The sequence below is a fragment of the Vulpes vulpes genome, chromosome 15 (genome assembly GCF_048418805.1).
Source record: "Vulpes vulpes isolate BD-2025 chromosome 15, VulVul3, whole genome shotgun sequence".
Classification (NCBI taxonomy): domain Eukaryota; kingdom Metazoa; phylum Chordata; class Mammalia; order Carnivora; family Canidae; genus Vulpes; species Vulpes vulpes.
This window is the reverse complement of record NC_132794.1, coordinates 118286986-118303062: the sequence shown is the minus strand read 5'-3', so window position 1 is coordinate 118303062 and position 16077 is coordinate 118286986. Positions and strand designations below refer to the sequence as shown.

The 16077-nt window shown below is 61.8% G+C and overlaps 1 protein-coding gene across 3 annotated transcripts; it reads right to left on the bottom strand.

Annotated features, from left to right (window-relative positions):
- Positions 1–4590: 4590 nt before the first annotated feature.
- Positions 4591–16032, bottom strand: ZNF511 (zinc finger protein 511). Of its 3 annotated transcripts, XR_011997641.1 has the most exons (8): positions 15836–16032; positions 15300–15373; positions 14648–14849; positions 14354–14478; positions 12736–12885; positions 11636–11987; positions 10109–10225; positions 4591–7287 (listed from the first exon to the last, which is right to left on the bottom strand). XR_011997641.1 is itself a non-coding variant. In XM_072740524.1 (6 exons), the coding sequence occupies exons 1-6, from the start codon at positions 15986–15988 to the stop codon at positions 11909–11911; spliced, it is 783 nt and encodes a 260-aa protein (XP_072596625.1). In that variant the 5' UTR covers positions 15989–16032; the 3' UTR covers positions 11613–11908. The 3 variants fall into 3 exon arrangements, 1 of the variants encoding a protein (XP_072596625.1); XR_011997642.1 differs by lacking the exon at positions 10109–10225; XM_072740524.1 differs by lacking the exons at positions 4591–7287; positions 10109–10225 and having other exon boundaries at positions 11613–11987.
- Positions 16033–16077: the final 45 nt, after the last annotated feature.

The following is a 16077-nucleotide window of genomic DNA, read 5'->3' as shown; positions in this document are numbered from 1 at the left end:
GGAGCACGACCCCTGTCTTCTGCAAGTCCCGTCCCTCGCCCGGCTGCTGAGCTGGGGCCCTGATGGCAGCCACCGCACTGCGGTCCCCGCGCATCAGGAGAGGTCCCTGCAGCTGCGAGCCGGCGGGGAGCCCACAGCACCCCCACACCCCTGCCCTTGGCCTCTCTGCAGCGGCAGCTGCCCCTAGCCCGGGGGTGAGGGGCGTGCAGGTTCCTGGCCGCTCCGGACCTGGCGGCGCGCGCGGTGCACCCAGACCACAGAGGCCAGAGGACGGCGGCGCCTGCCCCCTGCCCCCTGCGCCCGCTTTCCTCGGGGCCCACACCCGCCGCAGGGGCGGCCCCCACCGCCCCCCTCAGCCCCAGGGCTCCTCCCAGAGACAGCTTCCGGCTGTTTGGCTTTGTTCAAAAATGGCCACAACAGCACGTGCTCCCACATCCTCTGGGCTCTGGGGGGCCTTTTTTTTTAAAATTTTTAAAATTTATTTATGATAGTCACACACACACACAGAGAGAGAGAGAGAGAGAGAGAGAGGCAGAGACACAGGCAGAGGGAGAAGCAGGCTCCATGCACCGGGAGCCCAATGTGGGATTCGATCCCGGGTCTCCAGGATCGCGCCCTGAGCCAAAGGCATCTGCTAAACTGCTGCGCCACCCAGGGATCCCTCTGGGGGAGCCTTTTAACCCCAGGACCACGCTGACCTGACCCAGAGCCCCCGCAGGCTCCTGAGGTTTCCTCCTGTGGGCCTCTGGCTCTGTCAGTCCCAGGGCCCCTCCGGGCGCATATCCTGGGGCCCCGCCCTGTGCATCCCTCCCCCCCCCGCCCCCCTCCCCCACATCCTCTCTGATGGGGGGGGGGGCCTGGCCTCCGCCCTCAATGTCCTGCATCTGCTCCCCTCTTCCCAAGCCAGAGCCTGCGCAAATGCTGCCCTGCTCAGCTCTCCGCCCGGCCCCACCATCCCCTGGCGGAGCCTCAGCCTGTCCCACACCGGGACGGGGGGGATCTGACCCATCAGGGCATCCTGGCCCCGGAGGGCAATGTCCCAGCAAGTGGGGACATCGGCTGAGCGCTGATGGGGGCCGTTCCCACTCCCGGAAGGACTAAGGGGGCTCCAGGGAGCCTCGGGCCGGAGCCAGGCCCCTGGGGCCCTGAGAGGGACGGCAGCAAGGCCTCCAGAGAGACGGGAGCAGGAGGGGTCCCTGAGGCCCAGACCTTGTGCCCAGGCCCCATGTGTGCGTGGGTCACCCCCGTTCCTCAGCCTGGCCAGTGCCAGACGCTGGGCCAGGGCGGTGAGCCAGCCAGCCAGCCGGAGAGGAGGGGCACCCAGGCGGCGTCCGGGCGGCATCCGGGAGGGAGCCCTGAGCGCCGGGGTCTCGGGCGACAGTCAGGCCTCGGAGGACTCGCAGCGGCGGGCGCACAGCCTCGGAGTGGACAGTCGCTGGGGCGCCCGGTCCTCACAGGGGCGGAACCGCCTGCCGCCGCCTACCTCCTCCTCCTGGGCTCCCGTGAGAGCACAGCCCCCTGAGGGCCATGGCGCTGGGGCTGGGCGACCGAGAGAGGTGGTGCGGGGCCCAGGGGGCAGGTTCGCCGCCCCCGCTCAGGGAGCCTGCGGGGTGAGAGCGCGCATCGGGAGTCACCAGGGCTGGCCCCACGCCGCCCGCCCGGTCACCGGGCTCCCCCGCCTCGGGTGCCTCCAGGGTGGACTGGCCCCTGTGCGGCTGTAAGGACTTCGCACAAAAGGGGCGATGCCACACAGCACGCGCTCCCCGCGAGGTTCTGGAGGCGAGATGTGCAGGCGGTTTCCTTGGGCTACAGTCACGGCGGTGGGTTGGCACAGCCCAGGCCTGGTTTCCAGACGCTTCCCGCAGGGCCTGCGGCAGGTGTCTGCGCCCCCTCTCCTTCGGGGAGGCTCATGATCACCTGAGGACCATGGTGTCCCCACCTCTGGGGCAGGTGTTAAGTCAGGTGAGCACCCGGGCGTGTTCCCAGGCCCCCGAGGGCTGGGGTGCGGGTACGGGCCTGGACAAGACGGCAGGAGCCGCAAGGATGGAGGGTTGCTCAGCCCCGGGGGGCTCCTGCTCTGCTTTCCGGCTCGGGAGGTTTGGCGGGTGTGGCAGTGAGCTGGCCTGGCAGACAGACGGCGGACAGGACAGACGGGCCGGGGCCACCCCTCTATCCACCTCCAAGTGGACGTTCCGTCCCTCCTGCCCCCTCTGGCCAGAGGTTGGGTAAAGTGCCACTTGTGTTTGCAGCAATTTTGCACCAAGTTGAGAAGGAACAAGTCAGGCTCCAGCTCAAATGCTGGAGGGGAGTGGCCCGGCCTCGCAGGGTGAATGGGGGCTGCCGGTGGTTTCCAACAGGACCTTCCCGGGACATTAGGGTCTGGGAAGTGCGGCTTTGGAGGAGTCCTATAGTGAGACCCCAGGGCCAGCTGCCAGCCATGTCCCACTGGGTGAGAACTGCTGATTGCCACTGGCCCCCACGTATTGGGGAAAGTCTGCCCCAGTCTTTCCATCGAGGACCGGGACATGCGTCCTGATATCCAAGAGGAACAGTCGGTCTCTTCAGTAAAGAGATGTCACCTTGGACCCCATGGCACCGTCTAGCTTGGGCTTCACATGACCCCACATCCATGGCACCAAACACTCCCCTCCACCAAGATTTTTGAGGAGAAACGGCATTTGTACCTTAGTCCTGTCCATAAACTTGGCCATAGGAGTCCTACAAAACGAATCCGTTCTTAGCATCAGTCATTACACTGATTCCCCCAAGGGAGCCCCGAGCAGGGCTTCCAGACCCCCCAGCTCTGTAATGGAAGGCGAAGGATGTGCTCACTCCCTGCGGAGGCAGCCCAGACGGAGGCACCGGACACTGGAAGGAAAAGTGGGCCTTTGGGTGACCTTGTGTCCCCGCACAGCTCAGAGCAGGTGGTGGGTTGTGGTGGGAAATGGTGCCGACGGAAGGTGGGGTGATGGGGCCAGTGTTTCCCGGGGCGCACCTGGGATGGGGGGGCCAGGGGCCTCGGCATCCAGCGGCCTCGGGCTGCAGCCCGTCTCCTGCTCACACAGCCTGCCTGGCCTGCTCCTGCGTGGGCTGGGGGGCGCCCGGTGACCACAGTCAGCTTTCTCTCTCCTGTGAGTGGCGGCTGAGGGTAAACTACCGGGGGACGGTCCATCAAAGACAGTGCTTTAAGGATCCGTCTTCATTGACTGGGAACATCTTTACTACCTTAGGGAGGGGCAGCCCGCCCTGGGGGGAGAGCGCGGCCCTCCCACGGTGACCCACCGGGGCCCCTCCTGCATCTGCGGAGGGAGAGCTCCCTAATTGAATTTCTCTGGCCGAGCCAGTTAACCGGCCCCCAAGCTGGATTTCGTTAAAGCAACTTTGGTTTTTCAAAAATAAACATGCACTGATCCGGGTTGTGCTTCCCGTGTCTGTCGTCCCCCGCAGACCGGTCTCCGGATCTGTTCTCAAACTTCGGGCAGAGGCTGCTGGCAGCCTGCAGCACCCGCCGAGGGTTTTAATCCACAGACTGTCCAGTTTTGGAAAGAATGTGAATAAGTGCGGGTGTCCCAGGGCCTCCCCTCCTGCCCGCACCTGGTCCGTGTGTTCCGCAGGAGCAGCCCCGGCCAGCAGTGGCTCAGGCCCTCCCCTCTGGACCCTTCCCGAGTCCCTGGTCCCTGGTCTCTGGTCCAAGTCCTGGGCCCACTGGGGCGAGCGCTGTGGCGCGGGAGGGGCTGACGGCAAGCACCCCTCGCCTAGCGCTCTTGGCCACCAGCAGCCGAGGGGCCAAGGGCCAAGCCCTGCCACCCCGGAGTGGCAAAGAGGTCACCCCTCTCCCACCTGCCTAGGGGCCTTGGCCAAGCCCTCTGGCCACTCCCAGGGCCGGTGTGGGCAGCGCTGGGTGCCTGAAGGGCCACCAGGGCCCAAGGTGACCTTGGGAGGATGGAAGCGGAGCCACCAGGCCTGGCGATGGGTGTCACCCGCGGCCCTGGGTTGGGGGAGCGCCTGAGCCTGAGCGGCACCACGCTCAGGGCGGGGAAGCTGGGCCACTCCGTGGGACCCTGGGTGCCCCAGGCAGCTCGGCAGCTCGTGGCAGGAGACGCGGCCAGCCGAGGGCGCCAGGAGAGGCGGGCGAGGGGAACAGGGCCCCAGGCGGCAGACCCCTCCCCCCCTCTGGGTCCCAAAGCCAATGGGTGCCCAGGCTCCCGTGGTGACGGGATGGCACTGCCCCGCCCGCCCCCAGGCTGCAAGCTCCGGTGGCCTGGCGCAGGGACCCGCTGGGCTGGAGGCAGAGCCGCGGGGCGGGGAGGCTGGGACGGCAGAGCCCTGGGCCGGGCTCCCTGGCGGCCGCTCGCCCTCCCCATGCAAGCGCCGCGTGGCCCGTCCCTGTCCCCGTCTCGCAGGCCCAGGGCGGCAGCGGTCAGTGCCAGGACTCCGCGCCGGCGTCTGCGTGTATTACCTGGGGGGGGGGGGGGGGGGGGGCGCCAGGTGGGTCGGCCCCACCTGTTCTGTTTCAGGTTTTATGTCTCTGCTGCTAGTACCTGTTCTGATGCCTCAAGCCTGCCTGCGGGGTCTTACAGATAAAACAAGTTACTGTTAAAGATTTTATTTGTTCATTCATGAGACACACAGAGAGAGGCGGAGACACAGGCAGGGGGAGAAGCGGGCTCCCCGCAGGGACCTGATATGCAGCTCCATCCCGGGACCAGGGTCATGCCCTGGGCTGAAGGTGGCGCTAAACCGCTGAGCCACCCAGACACCCCTTAAAGTGAGTTTTTAAAACCATGTCCCTACCACACTTCTCTGGAGAGCAGGGAGCAGTTTCCTTCAGTGTCCTTGAAAGGGGCAGCACAGAGCTTCCCACCTTGTGCAAGGCAGGCGGGCAGGTGTTGAGGCTCGCTCTGGGGCGCGACTCCCACGTCCCTTCCTCCCGCAAGCAGGACACTCAGAACTGGCTGTGGCTTGGGGCCCCAGTAGGAGACTGAGGCGGGAACCAGGAGGGGAAACAGTCTGGCGCCGGGACTGTTTTTTTTTTTGTTTTTTGTTTTTAATGATAGAGAGGCAGAGACACAGGCAGAGGGAGAAGCAGGCTCCATGCACCGGGAGCCTGACGTGGGATTCGATCCCGGGTCTCCAGGATCGCGCCCTGGGCCAAAGGCAGGCGCCAAACCGCTGAGCCACCCAGGGATCCCTGGCGCCAGAACTGTTACGTGAACTCACTAGTGACTTTCACTGACTAGGTTTGTTACCCTCCGGACCAAATGCAAATGTTCAGGCTTGTTTTGGGGATTTCCCCGCATGTGGACTTCGTGGAGCGCGTGGGTGAAGTGCTGAGACTGTGGGGGCACGTGGCCCGTGGGCCCAGCTGGGGGGTGCGGCCAGGCCTGGTGGCTCCTGCGGCTGCGGCTTTGCCCCAGGCCACATTAACTGGGGCGGGAGTCAGGACGGGCAGCGACTGTGTCCCCAGCTCTCTGCAGGCGTCTGGCGGCGGCACAGCCCACGGGGCCTGCTTTCCGGGCTCGCTGCAGCCTGGGCGCAGGCAGCTGAGGCTTGCGGGGCCCAGACCACAGGGTGCGGGTCTCTAAGCCCTTCCCTCCCTACAGGACCGCATGGGGGTGGCCCGGAGGAGGGGACGGACCTGTTTTTAGCAGCAGGAGGCTCCCCCAAGTCACGATGATGCCTGAACTTGCTATTAGTGGCCACGGTTCTCCCTAGGTTTCTGGAGAGGAGACTTGACGATGGATTTTAAAGGGACCCCACCCCAGCTCCTGAAGTGCAAGCTGCAGAGAGTGACCGTGCGGTGACCAGGGAGGGCAGGGAAGCCCCTTGCCCTTTGACCTTCCTGGTGCTGACAGGAGCTTCTGCAGGATTTCCAAGGGCAGAGGTGGTGGCTGGCGGCCACCGTGCAGGGCCGCACCCCCAGTCCTGAGCCTCCTGGTCAGCTGGCACTGCTCTTCCTGGCAAACCCAAGCTCCCTGAAAGTCAGGACCAAATTTCATGGACGCACAAGGCTCACTTTGCAAATAGTTTGAGGATCATCATGGCCACTTAGGGTAATCCAAGGCATAGGGGACAGTGAAACCAAGGCAGGAGGAAGACCACCATCCCCTGCCCACTGCCCGGCATCTGCACTCACCTCTGCGGTCTCCATGCCACGGAGCCGGGGTCTACACGGAGCCCGGGTCTATGCGGAGCCCCGCACGCAGTCCCTACGGTCCTGGGCAGCCTGGAGCTGGCGGAGGAACGTGTCGAGTCAAGGTCAGTGTTTCTCCACTGTCCCCACCCAACACCTACCTGGTGCCCCCGCGGATGTGGTCGCTGGCCCGTTCATCTGACCCGGGGCGTGGTGCACCCCCCACCCCAAAGCAAAGGACCTGGGAAGGCCCACCAGCCCGGTGCCCTTGTCGATGGTCCAGACCAAGCCTTTCTGCTGCTGTGGAGAGGGCTGCTGTCCCCGGCAGGGGGCTATCCCTCTGGAGACTTCTGCTGTCTGTTCCCCTTCTCTTGGGGGTCCCGGGTTCCTGTGTGTCCTGGGCCAGATCCCCAAGCCGTGTGGACCTGCTGGCCCAGGGACCCAGTTCCAGTCGGGCTCATTCACTCTGGTCCCTGGGCAGCCTCGGGGCACGGTCAGCGCTCAGGGCTCCTGCTGGTCACTGCACCGGCCACAGGCGCCCCTGCAACAGCCCAGCCTGCTTGGGGTCTGCGGGGGCTGCTCCTGGCCCATCCCCGGCGGGTCCCCCGGCCACAGGTCCCGAGTCTGTGGGTCCTCAGAGGGTGGACCGGTCAGTTCCGTTTTAGTGTTTCTCAGGGAGGGACTCCCACAATCTGACCGTAGATCCCGACGATCAAGAGAAGCCGTTGTCTAGGGGGCACAGGGACTTCTGGGTCCTTCCTAAGCTGGGCAGTGGGGTGGCATCTACTGGTTCCGCCAGGACAGGCAACTCTACACGTGCTTTTGTACCCATGAGATGTTTCATGACAAGAAAACGCTGCTCTCCATCGGGGACGATGACTGCTGAATGCCACCACCGTCTGCGCCACCGGGAAAGCAGGCAGCCGGCCGTCCAGGGCCAGGCGCGCTCCCCGGGGCTCCCCTGCGCCGGGACCTCCGCGGCCTCCAATCCGCAGCTCCCAGGCAGTATCTCTGAGCAGACGGGCTGCGCTGTCCTTCCAGCGGGGTGACTCAGACGTATCCGGGGCGCCTGCGGTTCCGGTGCTTTGGTTTTGACTTTTACAGAAGTGTCTCCGCTTAGACAGACAGGTGTTGCTTCTGCTGTCCCGTATGATCTTAAAAAAAAAGATTTTATTTGTTTATTCATGACAGACAAGAGAGAGAGAGAGCGGCAGAGACCCAGGCACAGGGAGAAGCAGCTCCATGCGGGGAGCCTGACGCGGGACTCGATCCCGGGACCCTGGGGTCACACCCTGGGCCGAAGGCAGGTGCTCACCCGCTGAGCCCCCAGCTGTCCCTCCACACTCAGTGCAGAGTCTACTTAAATTTTTTTTTTTTTAATTTTTTTTTTTAACTTAATTATGATAGTCACAGAGAGAGAGAGAGGCAAAGACATAGGCAGAAGGAGAAGCAGGCTCCATGCACCGGGAGCCTGATATGGGATTCGATCCCGGGTCTCCAGGATCGCGCCCTGGGCCAAAGGCAGGCGCCAAACCGCTGCGCCACCCAGGGATCCCGAGAGTCTACTTAAGACTCTGTCTCTGCTCTTCCCCTCCTGCCACTCTCTCTCAAAATAAATAAATCTTTTTTTTTTTAAAGTCACTATGAACTCAAAGGTTTGAGCATATTTTGATGTTTCATTCAGTCACTCAGGCATCCCAGTTGTGACTCTCAACGATGCTCAGCAGTCACGTCTCTGACAGTGGGGCCCCGTTAAGTTGGCTCCTGAGTCCAACCTCAGAATTCTGTAACTTCCTTGACCTCCAAAACGGAATCCAGGCTCTTTAGTAAATCTACTGATTTAACCGGACGTACGTGTTGGAATATACGGAATATCCGTAACGAGTGAATCAGAATGCTTTTAATTCAAATTCAGGACAAGGTTTCTAGTAACTTCATTGATTCTAAATCCAAATCTTCTTGTTACCATACCAGAAAATGTCACTTCTCAACACGACTTGGGACATTTCGGCTGTTTCCAGTCTTTGGTCATTAAACATTTTACTGAATAAAATTCTTGCCAGTGTGTGTTCAGGATCTATCCTTAGAAGCACCTTGCTGGGGATGCCCAGGTGGCTCAGTGGTTGAGCGTCTGCCTTCAGCCCAGGGCATGACCCTAGGTCCCGGGATCAAGTCCTGCATCGGGCTCCCTGCATGGAGCCTGCTTCTCCCTCTGCCTGTGTCTTTCTGTCTGTCTCATGAATTAAAAAATCTTAAAAAAAAAAAAAAAAAGCAGCAAAGGTCAAAGGGTAAAAGCAAAAGCAACTGTTAGATACCGCCGAGCGCTGTTCTCAGGGCTGCAGCTCAGCATCCCCAGCCCGTCTCCACACAGCCCTCGTAAACAGTGCAGCCAAACTGGATGCGTAAGAAGAGGCCTCGGGGGTATTTTTATTTCTAGCTGTCTTGCTGTGAGTGAAATGAGGGAGTCTGCTTCTCTCCCTGTCCTGTTCTGCTTTGGCTGAGGGTCATGCAGAGGCAACACAGAAAAGGCATCTGTAGGAAAAGTGAACTGGACCGAGAACCCCTACCCAACGACCCAAGACTGGGAGCGCCCCTGGTCACAAGGCAGAGCAGCTGGAAGAATTCAGACAAGTCAGAGAAGTTCCAGAGGTAAAGTTCCAAAAAAAAGAGGGATCCCCGGGTGGTGCAGCGGTTTGGCGCCTGCCTTTGGCCCAGGGCGCGATCCTGGAGACCCGGGATCGAATCCCACGTCAGGCTCCCGGTGCATGGAGCCTGCTTCTCCCTCTGCCTGTGTCTCTGCCTCTCTCTCTCTCTCTCTCTGTGTGAGACTATCATAAAAAAAAAAAAAAAAAAAAAAAGAAGTTCCAAAAAAAGATAAACTCAAAGCCCCAAATGACAAAGTCGGCCAGGAAACGGGGCACTGTGAGTCAGCAGAGGAATGGACAAAGAATCAGACCCACAGAACCTTCAGACGTTAACATGATTGATCAAATAACGTAAAATTAGCTTAATATGTTAAAAAAATAAAAGAATGAGTTGAAAACATGGTAAACAAAAGCCATAAAAGACAAATAAATTAGAAAACACAGAACTAACAGAATTGAAAATGATAATTATTGGGCAGCCCGGGTGGCTCAGCGGTTTAGCGGCACCTTCAGCCCAGGGTGTGATCCTGGAGACCCGGGATCGAGGCCCGCGTCGGGCTCCCTGCACGGAGCCTGCTTCTCCCTCTGCCTGTGTCTCTGCCTCTCTCGCTCTCTCTCTCTCTCTCTCTCATGAATAAATAAAAGAAAAAAATAAGAAAAAAAGAAAACGATAATTATTGAAATTAAAACCTGAATGCGTTTAACAGCACATCTGATATTATTGGTAAGAAAATGAGTGAACTGGAAACTAGATCGGAAGAACCCGTCCAGAATGAGGGAAAGACCGCGAAGGAGTGGAAAGTACGGCAGGGCTGGTGGGAGAGATGACGGACTGAGGAGGCCTGAGACACGCAAGGCTGGGGTCTGGGAAGGAGGAACAGGACGGGGCCCCTGCGGGAGGGGACCCCAGGTGCACGGGGCCCATCCCGTCCAGCGGAGCTGCCCGACACCAAGGATGGAGACCGAGCCCCCGGGAGGTCGGGCCACGGGATGACGGCCGAACCCTGAGCAGCAGCCGCAGAGGAAGGACGCTGCGGGGAGGGGGCTGGCGGCCAAGCGCCCAGTCCTGACCAGACTCCTTCAAGCGCAAGAACAGAACGACGCTTCCCGGCAAACAGAATTGAGAACGCTTGTCACCCTGACAGTCACCACGGGAAGTGCTGCGGACGCACGCGGCAGGACAGATTCCACGCGGAGCAGGGAGGCCGGCGGGCGAGCCACGCGGGGTGTGCTGACCATGAGGCACAGACGTCCCTGGGGACGAGCTGCCGCGCACACCTGCGGTCACGCCCAGGGCACTGCGGGCAGAGTCGGGGTGCAGCCCTCGTACCTACGGAGGAAGGGGCAGCGCTCGCCGACCTGGACCCGAATGGGCGGTCACGTGGTGAAGTTTCTGCGATGGGACGCGAGTGCCTGACATCCCAATTGTCAGAATGAGAAAACTGACCTGCTCCGTCCATAATAAGGCACAAAAAGAAAAAAGAAAGAAAATGTGAGCCAAGGGGCACCGTGCAGACTCACGGGGCTCTAGGACTCTGAGGAACGCCCCCCCACCCCCGAGAGAGTGGGGCTGCCCTGCCAGTGCCCACCGTGTGCTGAGCCCCCGTACCCAGGGGACCCCCGAGGATCAGAACGTCAAATGCCTGGTGCAAACCCAAGGGGACAACCCCGTTTCCCAGCGGAAACAGACCCGGGCCAGCCGGGCACCCCTAGGCGCCGCCGGCCTGCCCTTAAGCCCAACGCACCCTGCAAACGAGCCCCCCTCCTTGGCGGCGCCTGCTGTTCTGAGGCTCCCCGGGTGCACAAGCGGTTCGGCGGCAGAAACCCTCCACGGGGGACAAGGACAGGCTGAAGCAGCAGCTTGCTTGGCAGGGCAGCAGTGGCCATCCGGCCCTGAGTGGACGGGCTGCCTTATGGGGCTGATGAGGGATGAGGATGCTCCGCAGGGCATGGGGGGGACGGGGAGGGCCAGTCTCCCAGGGGAGGTGGTCGAGGTCGGGCCGGAGTCTCCACGTGAGCAGCCTCCTCTACGCAGTTCTTCCCCAGAGTCCAGGAGGGCGGCCTGGGGCCCGCTGCCCCACTGCTGCCCCTGCCCCCCGCCGAGTGCCACATGAGGGCTCTGTGGATGCTCCAGGGCCTGCACCCGCACCTGTGGTGACCCCCTTCCGAGCTCCTGTGGCGCAGGCGCTGCCGTGACCTGCCACCCCGACAGCCCCTCTGCTCTAGTCTGGCTCAGCACCAGCTGCCTCCATTCGAACCCGGAGCCCTCGCACACGTGGTCAGCCCGAAGCAGGCCGGGCGTGGGCCGACAGAATGGGCCCTGCACACAGGCTGTGCCGCTGGGTCCCCGCTCCGCCAGCTGGGCCCCGAGAGCCTGGCCCTACCAGGACAGCGCTGGGCCGCGGACTCTGCTCCCGCGCTGCCTCCAGGGCCTGAGGCGCGTACCGCCCTGCTCTGGCCGCATGGGGACTGGCACTCCCCCATCCCTCGCTGCGACACCCGTCTGCCCTGTCACCGGCATCCTTGGAGGCGCCGGCCCTGGCCGCCAACTGCCCACCTGAGGCACGCACGAGCTGGTCTGGTCCTCCTGGACCCCGTCCACTCTGATCGCCGACGGGCGAAGGGGCGGCCCAGGAACCCACCCCCCCCCCCCGCGAGCCCTGAGCATCAGCAACTCAGCCCTGCGTCCCATCCTCAGCCCCTGGGGGCTTTGAGGCTTCGGACATTTTCCTGGGAACTGAGCGCAGAGAATAGACTGGCAGAGAACAGACTGGCCGTAGGGACCTGCCGCTCCTTTCTCTACCTGGTCCAATGAGGCAGAAGAGACCACCGGACACCGTGAGTGACAAATATTTACGTATTTACAAAGCGCGTCCTCAGGACAGCCGCTGCAGAGGGCGGCGCATGGCTGGTCCCCGCTGCACTCGCCAGAGTACAGCCGGTGGGTCCGTCACTGCTCCCATGGTCACGCGGTCATTCGCCGAGGATCGACGTCCAGGGTGACAGGGACCGGGGTCTCGGGGCAGCCTCGCGGAAGGCGGAGACATCGCACTACTGACACGGTGTCCTGTGGAGGTCACCTGCCCCCCTCGGGGTCTGCTTGGAGGCCCATGGCTTTCTGACCACGTGGTCACTGCTGATTCTTTTTTTTCTTGCTGCTTTTAAATCCTCGCGACGCCCCTTGACCGAAGCAGATGGTGGAAGGTATTCTGAAAAGGAAAACGAGCCTTCGTACTAAACCGTCGCGGTTTCTAGCAACAAAAACCTCCACTTGTAAGAGCAGCATCACGCGGGCGTTCTTGCTCCTTCTTTCACTTTGTGGGACGTTTGGCACACGGGCTCCCCTTGCCCCAGACGCTCCGTGCCCGAGGCCCTGAGGCAGCTCCCAGCTGGCCAGCGGCCCTGGACCTGCTCCCAAGGGACAGTCCGCCAGCAGCACCCTTGCCTGGGACGCTTGGCCAAGACGGCTGCCACGGCCAAGTTTGTTTGCAGGCCCAGGCTTCCTGTGACCCTCCATCCGGGAGAAACCCGACCGCCACGGGCATCTGGGACCCCCGTGCAGGCCAAAGTCTGGGCAACAAAGAGATTTGTTGGTAATCTCTTTCCTCCCGTCTGCCATTTTCCCTAAAATTAGACTTGAAATCGAGTTTAACTCATTAAGAGCAGAACCAGTACGAGAGAGACAGGCTTGTGGGTAAGAGCAACCACAGCCAGCGTTGATCCTGCATCCCATGACGCAGAGGGGAGCTGGTGCCTCGCCCTCCTGGGCCCCAGAGCCAGCGCGCACGGGAAGGCGAGGCATTCAAGAGAAGCACAGTCAGGCTCTCAGCTCCCGCGGAAGCTGACGCTCCGACCCAACGTCTGCTTCTCCCAGACAGGACGGTGCCCAGGGTCAAGCCCAGCATCCTCAGGAAGCTCACCTTCACAACTTGCTGCGCCAAGGTGCCAGGTACTAACCTGTGGCTGTAGGTCCGCCGTTCGGCCACGGGCTCTGGGACGGGGGCCGCGTGTTCAGAGCTGACTTCCATGGCGTCCCCTCCCGACTGCTCCCCGTCATCCCCCAGAGCTTCTGCTGACCCCTGTACGGTGGCCCCGGGCGTGGCTGGGCTGCAGAGACAGACGGGTGAGTGGTGGCTCCTGTGACCCTGTCTTTCCTCATGGACGAACTCGCCAAAAAACAATACCTCTCGCAAAAACACTTTATAACTATTCCAGCGTAGTATAACCCCTAGACTATTCAGACGGAAGCCAGGGTTACGACAAAGTCCTAGGAGAATGTTCGTTAACAGGCGCTGCATCTGTAAACTTGGCAACACCTACGCTTTATCTTTTAAAAACAGTATTTCTGGTTTGCCACTGGGTACGTGCCTTCCAAGGGAGCCCAAAGTCTTTGCGACCGTTCGTGAGAAGCCTGCCACCGCCAACTATGGAGTGTGGGAGTCCCCTCCCTGACCCTGCTGGACCCAGCGCTGCAGGGCACTTCTCCCCGAAATGATTCCTCCCAGAGGAGAGCGCTGGCTCCCACCTGAAGCCTCTCGCTCTCCCATGACACAGCGCGCTCTCGGAGTTACTTTAAAGAGCACAGTCCTGCCGAGGGATACCAGCCTGAAAAAACTTCAATCCACAATTCTCAGGAGGTTCTGAAGAATCACTGAAGGAATCACTCAAATGAGGAAAAAAAATAAAAAAATAAAAAATACAAGACAGGGCAGCCCGGGTGGCTCAGCGGTTTAGCGCCACCTCCAGCCCAAGGCGCGATCCTGGAGACCCGGGATCGGGTCCCTCGTCGGGTCCCTGCAAGGAGCCTGTTTCTCCTTCTGCCTGTGTCTCTGCCTCTCTCTGTCTCTCACGAATAAATAAATAAAATCTTAAAAAAAAAATACAAGACAAATTCAAGAACCACCGAGGCATTTCCCCAGGATGCACTCTGAACACTGACGTGTAACAAAGGGCTTTACTGCCAAATTACCAACCCGGCAAAAAATCAGAGGGTCCGTGTGTGGGGGCCTGAGAGCCTGGGACAAATGCCCAGCGGCTATGTGAGGGCCCTGCTGGTGGGGCTGGCGCCCCAGAGTGGTGGAGGTGGGCAGTACAGCCCTGGGGGAGCACGGAGGAAGGGGCGACGTTCCTAGATGCCCCACCTGACCAGGGCGGACAGTGAGGTGAGACCCCAGTCCTTCCCGGCAGAGCAAGACTGTCTCTACTGCTTTAACCCCGCCTGACAAGTCAGCCTATCGCTCATCTGCAGCTGAACGTGACCCAAGTAACAAAGACGCTCAGCGATTGCTCCCATACCCTTTTTTTTTTTAATATTTTATTTATTCATTCATTCACACACACACACACACAGAGGCAGAGACACAGGCAGAAGGAGAAGCAGGCTCCACACAGAAAGCCCGACATGGGACTCGATCCCAGGTCTCCAGGATCATGACCTCGACCGAAGGTGGCGCTAAACCCCTGAGCCACCCGGGCTGCCCCCGCTCCCATATCCTTAAAAGCGTCTGCACTCAAAACGCTTTTCTAAAGTCAAGGGCCACACCCCACAGCCTGGTTCATGTATCACCCCACGTACCCTTTGCTTTTCTTTGGTTTATCGAATCGGAAGTCGGCAGGGTAGAGGTGACGCCGCACCAGGTGATCCTTCCTGTCTTTGCTGGTCTTGAACTTCTCTGCACAGCCTTCCACCAGGCACTGATACTGAAACAGAAGCAGTGTCACCTGTGTCCTGACCCCCTGGGGCCTCCCAAACCCTCACTGTGCCCCCCGCCCCCCCCCCCCACAGCGCTGGTGCCTGCGAGGCAGCCGGCTTGGGGACAACCCCCCACCCCACCCACCCCCGCCCCAGCACCTACGACACTTCACCCACCATGTCCTGCCTTTCGGAGAGGATCTGGAACAAGGAGTCGTGCCACTCCAGGATGTGGACGTCCAGCAGGTGGAGCGAGGGGAAGGATCGTCTGCAGAAGGAGCAGACGTTCCTGTGCAGAGTGTGGTAGTGGTGCTCATAGTCCTCCAGGCTGTCGAACACTTGGCAGCACCCTGCCACCTGGCAGGTGAACTCGGGCACCCTGGCAAAGGAAACCACCTGCAGCTGACAGGGGGCCTCGGGCTGCCGGTCCACACCTGCCTGGAAAGAAGCCCCACAAACCTTTGTGTGTCTTCCCCAACCCCAAATCCTACTTCCTTAAAAATCAGATTTTCAGGGGTAGCCCGGGCGGCCCAGCAGTTTAGCGCCGCCTCCAGCCCAGGGCCTGATCCTGGAGACCCAGGATCGAGTCCCCAGTCAGGCTCCCTTCGTGGAGTCCGCTTGCCCCTCTGCCTTGTGTCTCTGCCTCTCTTTCTCCCTCTGTGTCTCTTGTGAAAAATAAATAAAATCTTAAAGAAAAAAAAAAAGACATAAAAATCAAGATTTTCACAAAGCAGCTAGAAGGCCAGGCAGGAGGGGTGGGGACGGTGGTGGGGCAGAGAGCGGGGCCGCGGGTGACCCGAGGAGGGGCGGGCAGGGCAGAGCCGCTTACCTGGGCCTCTCGGGCTCCTCTGCCACCTGCGTGAGCACGTCCTGGAGGTAGAGGTGTCGCTGCACATCCCCGTCCTGCAAGGCAAGCATGTTGTGAGCGGGGGCCGGGCGTGATAGCCCCGCCCACCCAGGAAGCCCCACCCTTGCCCGCGATCCCGTCAACCCAGGAAGCCCCACCCCCTGCACTGCCAGCCCGGCCCTTGCCCCGCCCCGCCCCCGCCCATCAGGAAGCCCCGCCCCCCGCCCTGCCAGCCCCGCCCATCAGGGAGCCCCCGCCCCCGCACAGGCAGCGCGGCCCTTGTCCCGCCCCGCAGCCCCGCCCACCAGTAAGCCCCGCCCTGCCAGCCCGGCCCTTGCCCCGCCCCACCCAAGAAGCCCCGCCCCGCGGCACCCCCCCCCCAGGAAGCTCAGCCTCCACCCGGCGGCCCCGCCCCGCCCGCCCTTGCCCCGCCCCTGCCCCGCCCACCCCGCAGCCCCGCCCCGCCCCGGAAATCCCGCTCCCGCCGACAACTGCCGTCTCTTCCCTCGCTCACGCACCTCGAAAAACTCGTGCTCCCGCGGGAAGCGCACCCGGCGCGCCGCGAAGTGGAAGGGCGAGGCCCCGGCCGCGGGGTCCCGCTCCACAGGCAGCGGCTCGGCCGCCCCGGGCGGGCCCCCTAGGCGGGCGTGGAGCCCGGGCGGCAGCTGCATCGCCCCGCGAGCGGCCGGCCCCTGAGCCTGCGGGCCGCCGTCCGCGAGCCGGGCGGGGCGGGGCCGGAAGTGACGTCGGGGCACTTCCG

Bases quoted from the DNA above. Each gene is read 5' to 3' on its own strand.
- ZNF511 (XM_072740524.1), bottom strand. From the start codon at position 15,988: ATGCAGCTGCCGCCCGGGCTCCACGCCCGCCTAGGGGGCCCGCCCGGG. The intron at 14,850-15,299 runs GTAAGCGGCTCT...TTCCTTTGCCAG, and splicing joins GAGGAGCCCGAGAGGCCCAG to GGTGCCCGAGTTCACCTGCC. The intron at 11,988-12,735 runs GTTAGTACCTGG...TTTCCTTTTCAG, and splicing joins CGGCGGACCTACAGCCACAG to AATACCTTCCACCATCTGCT.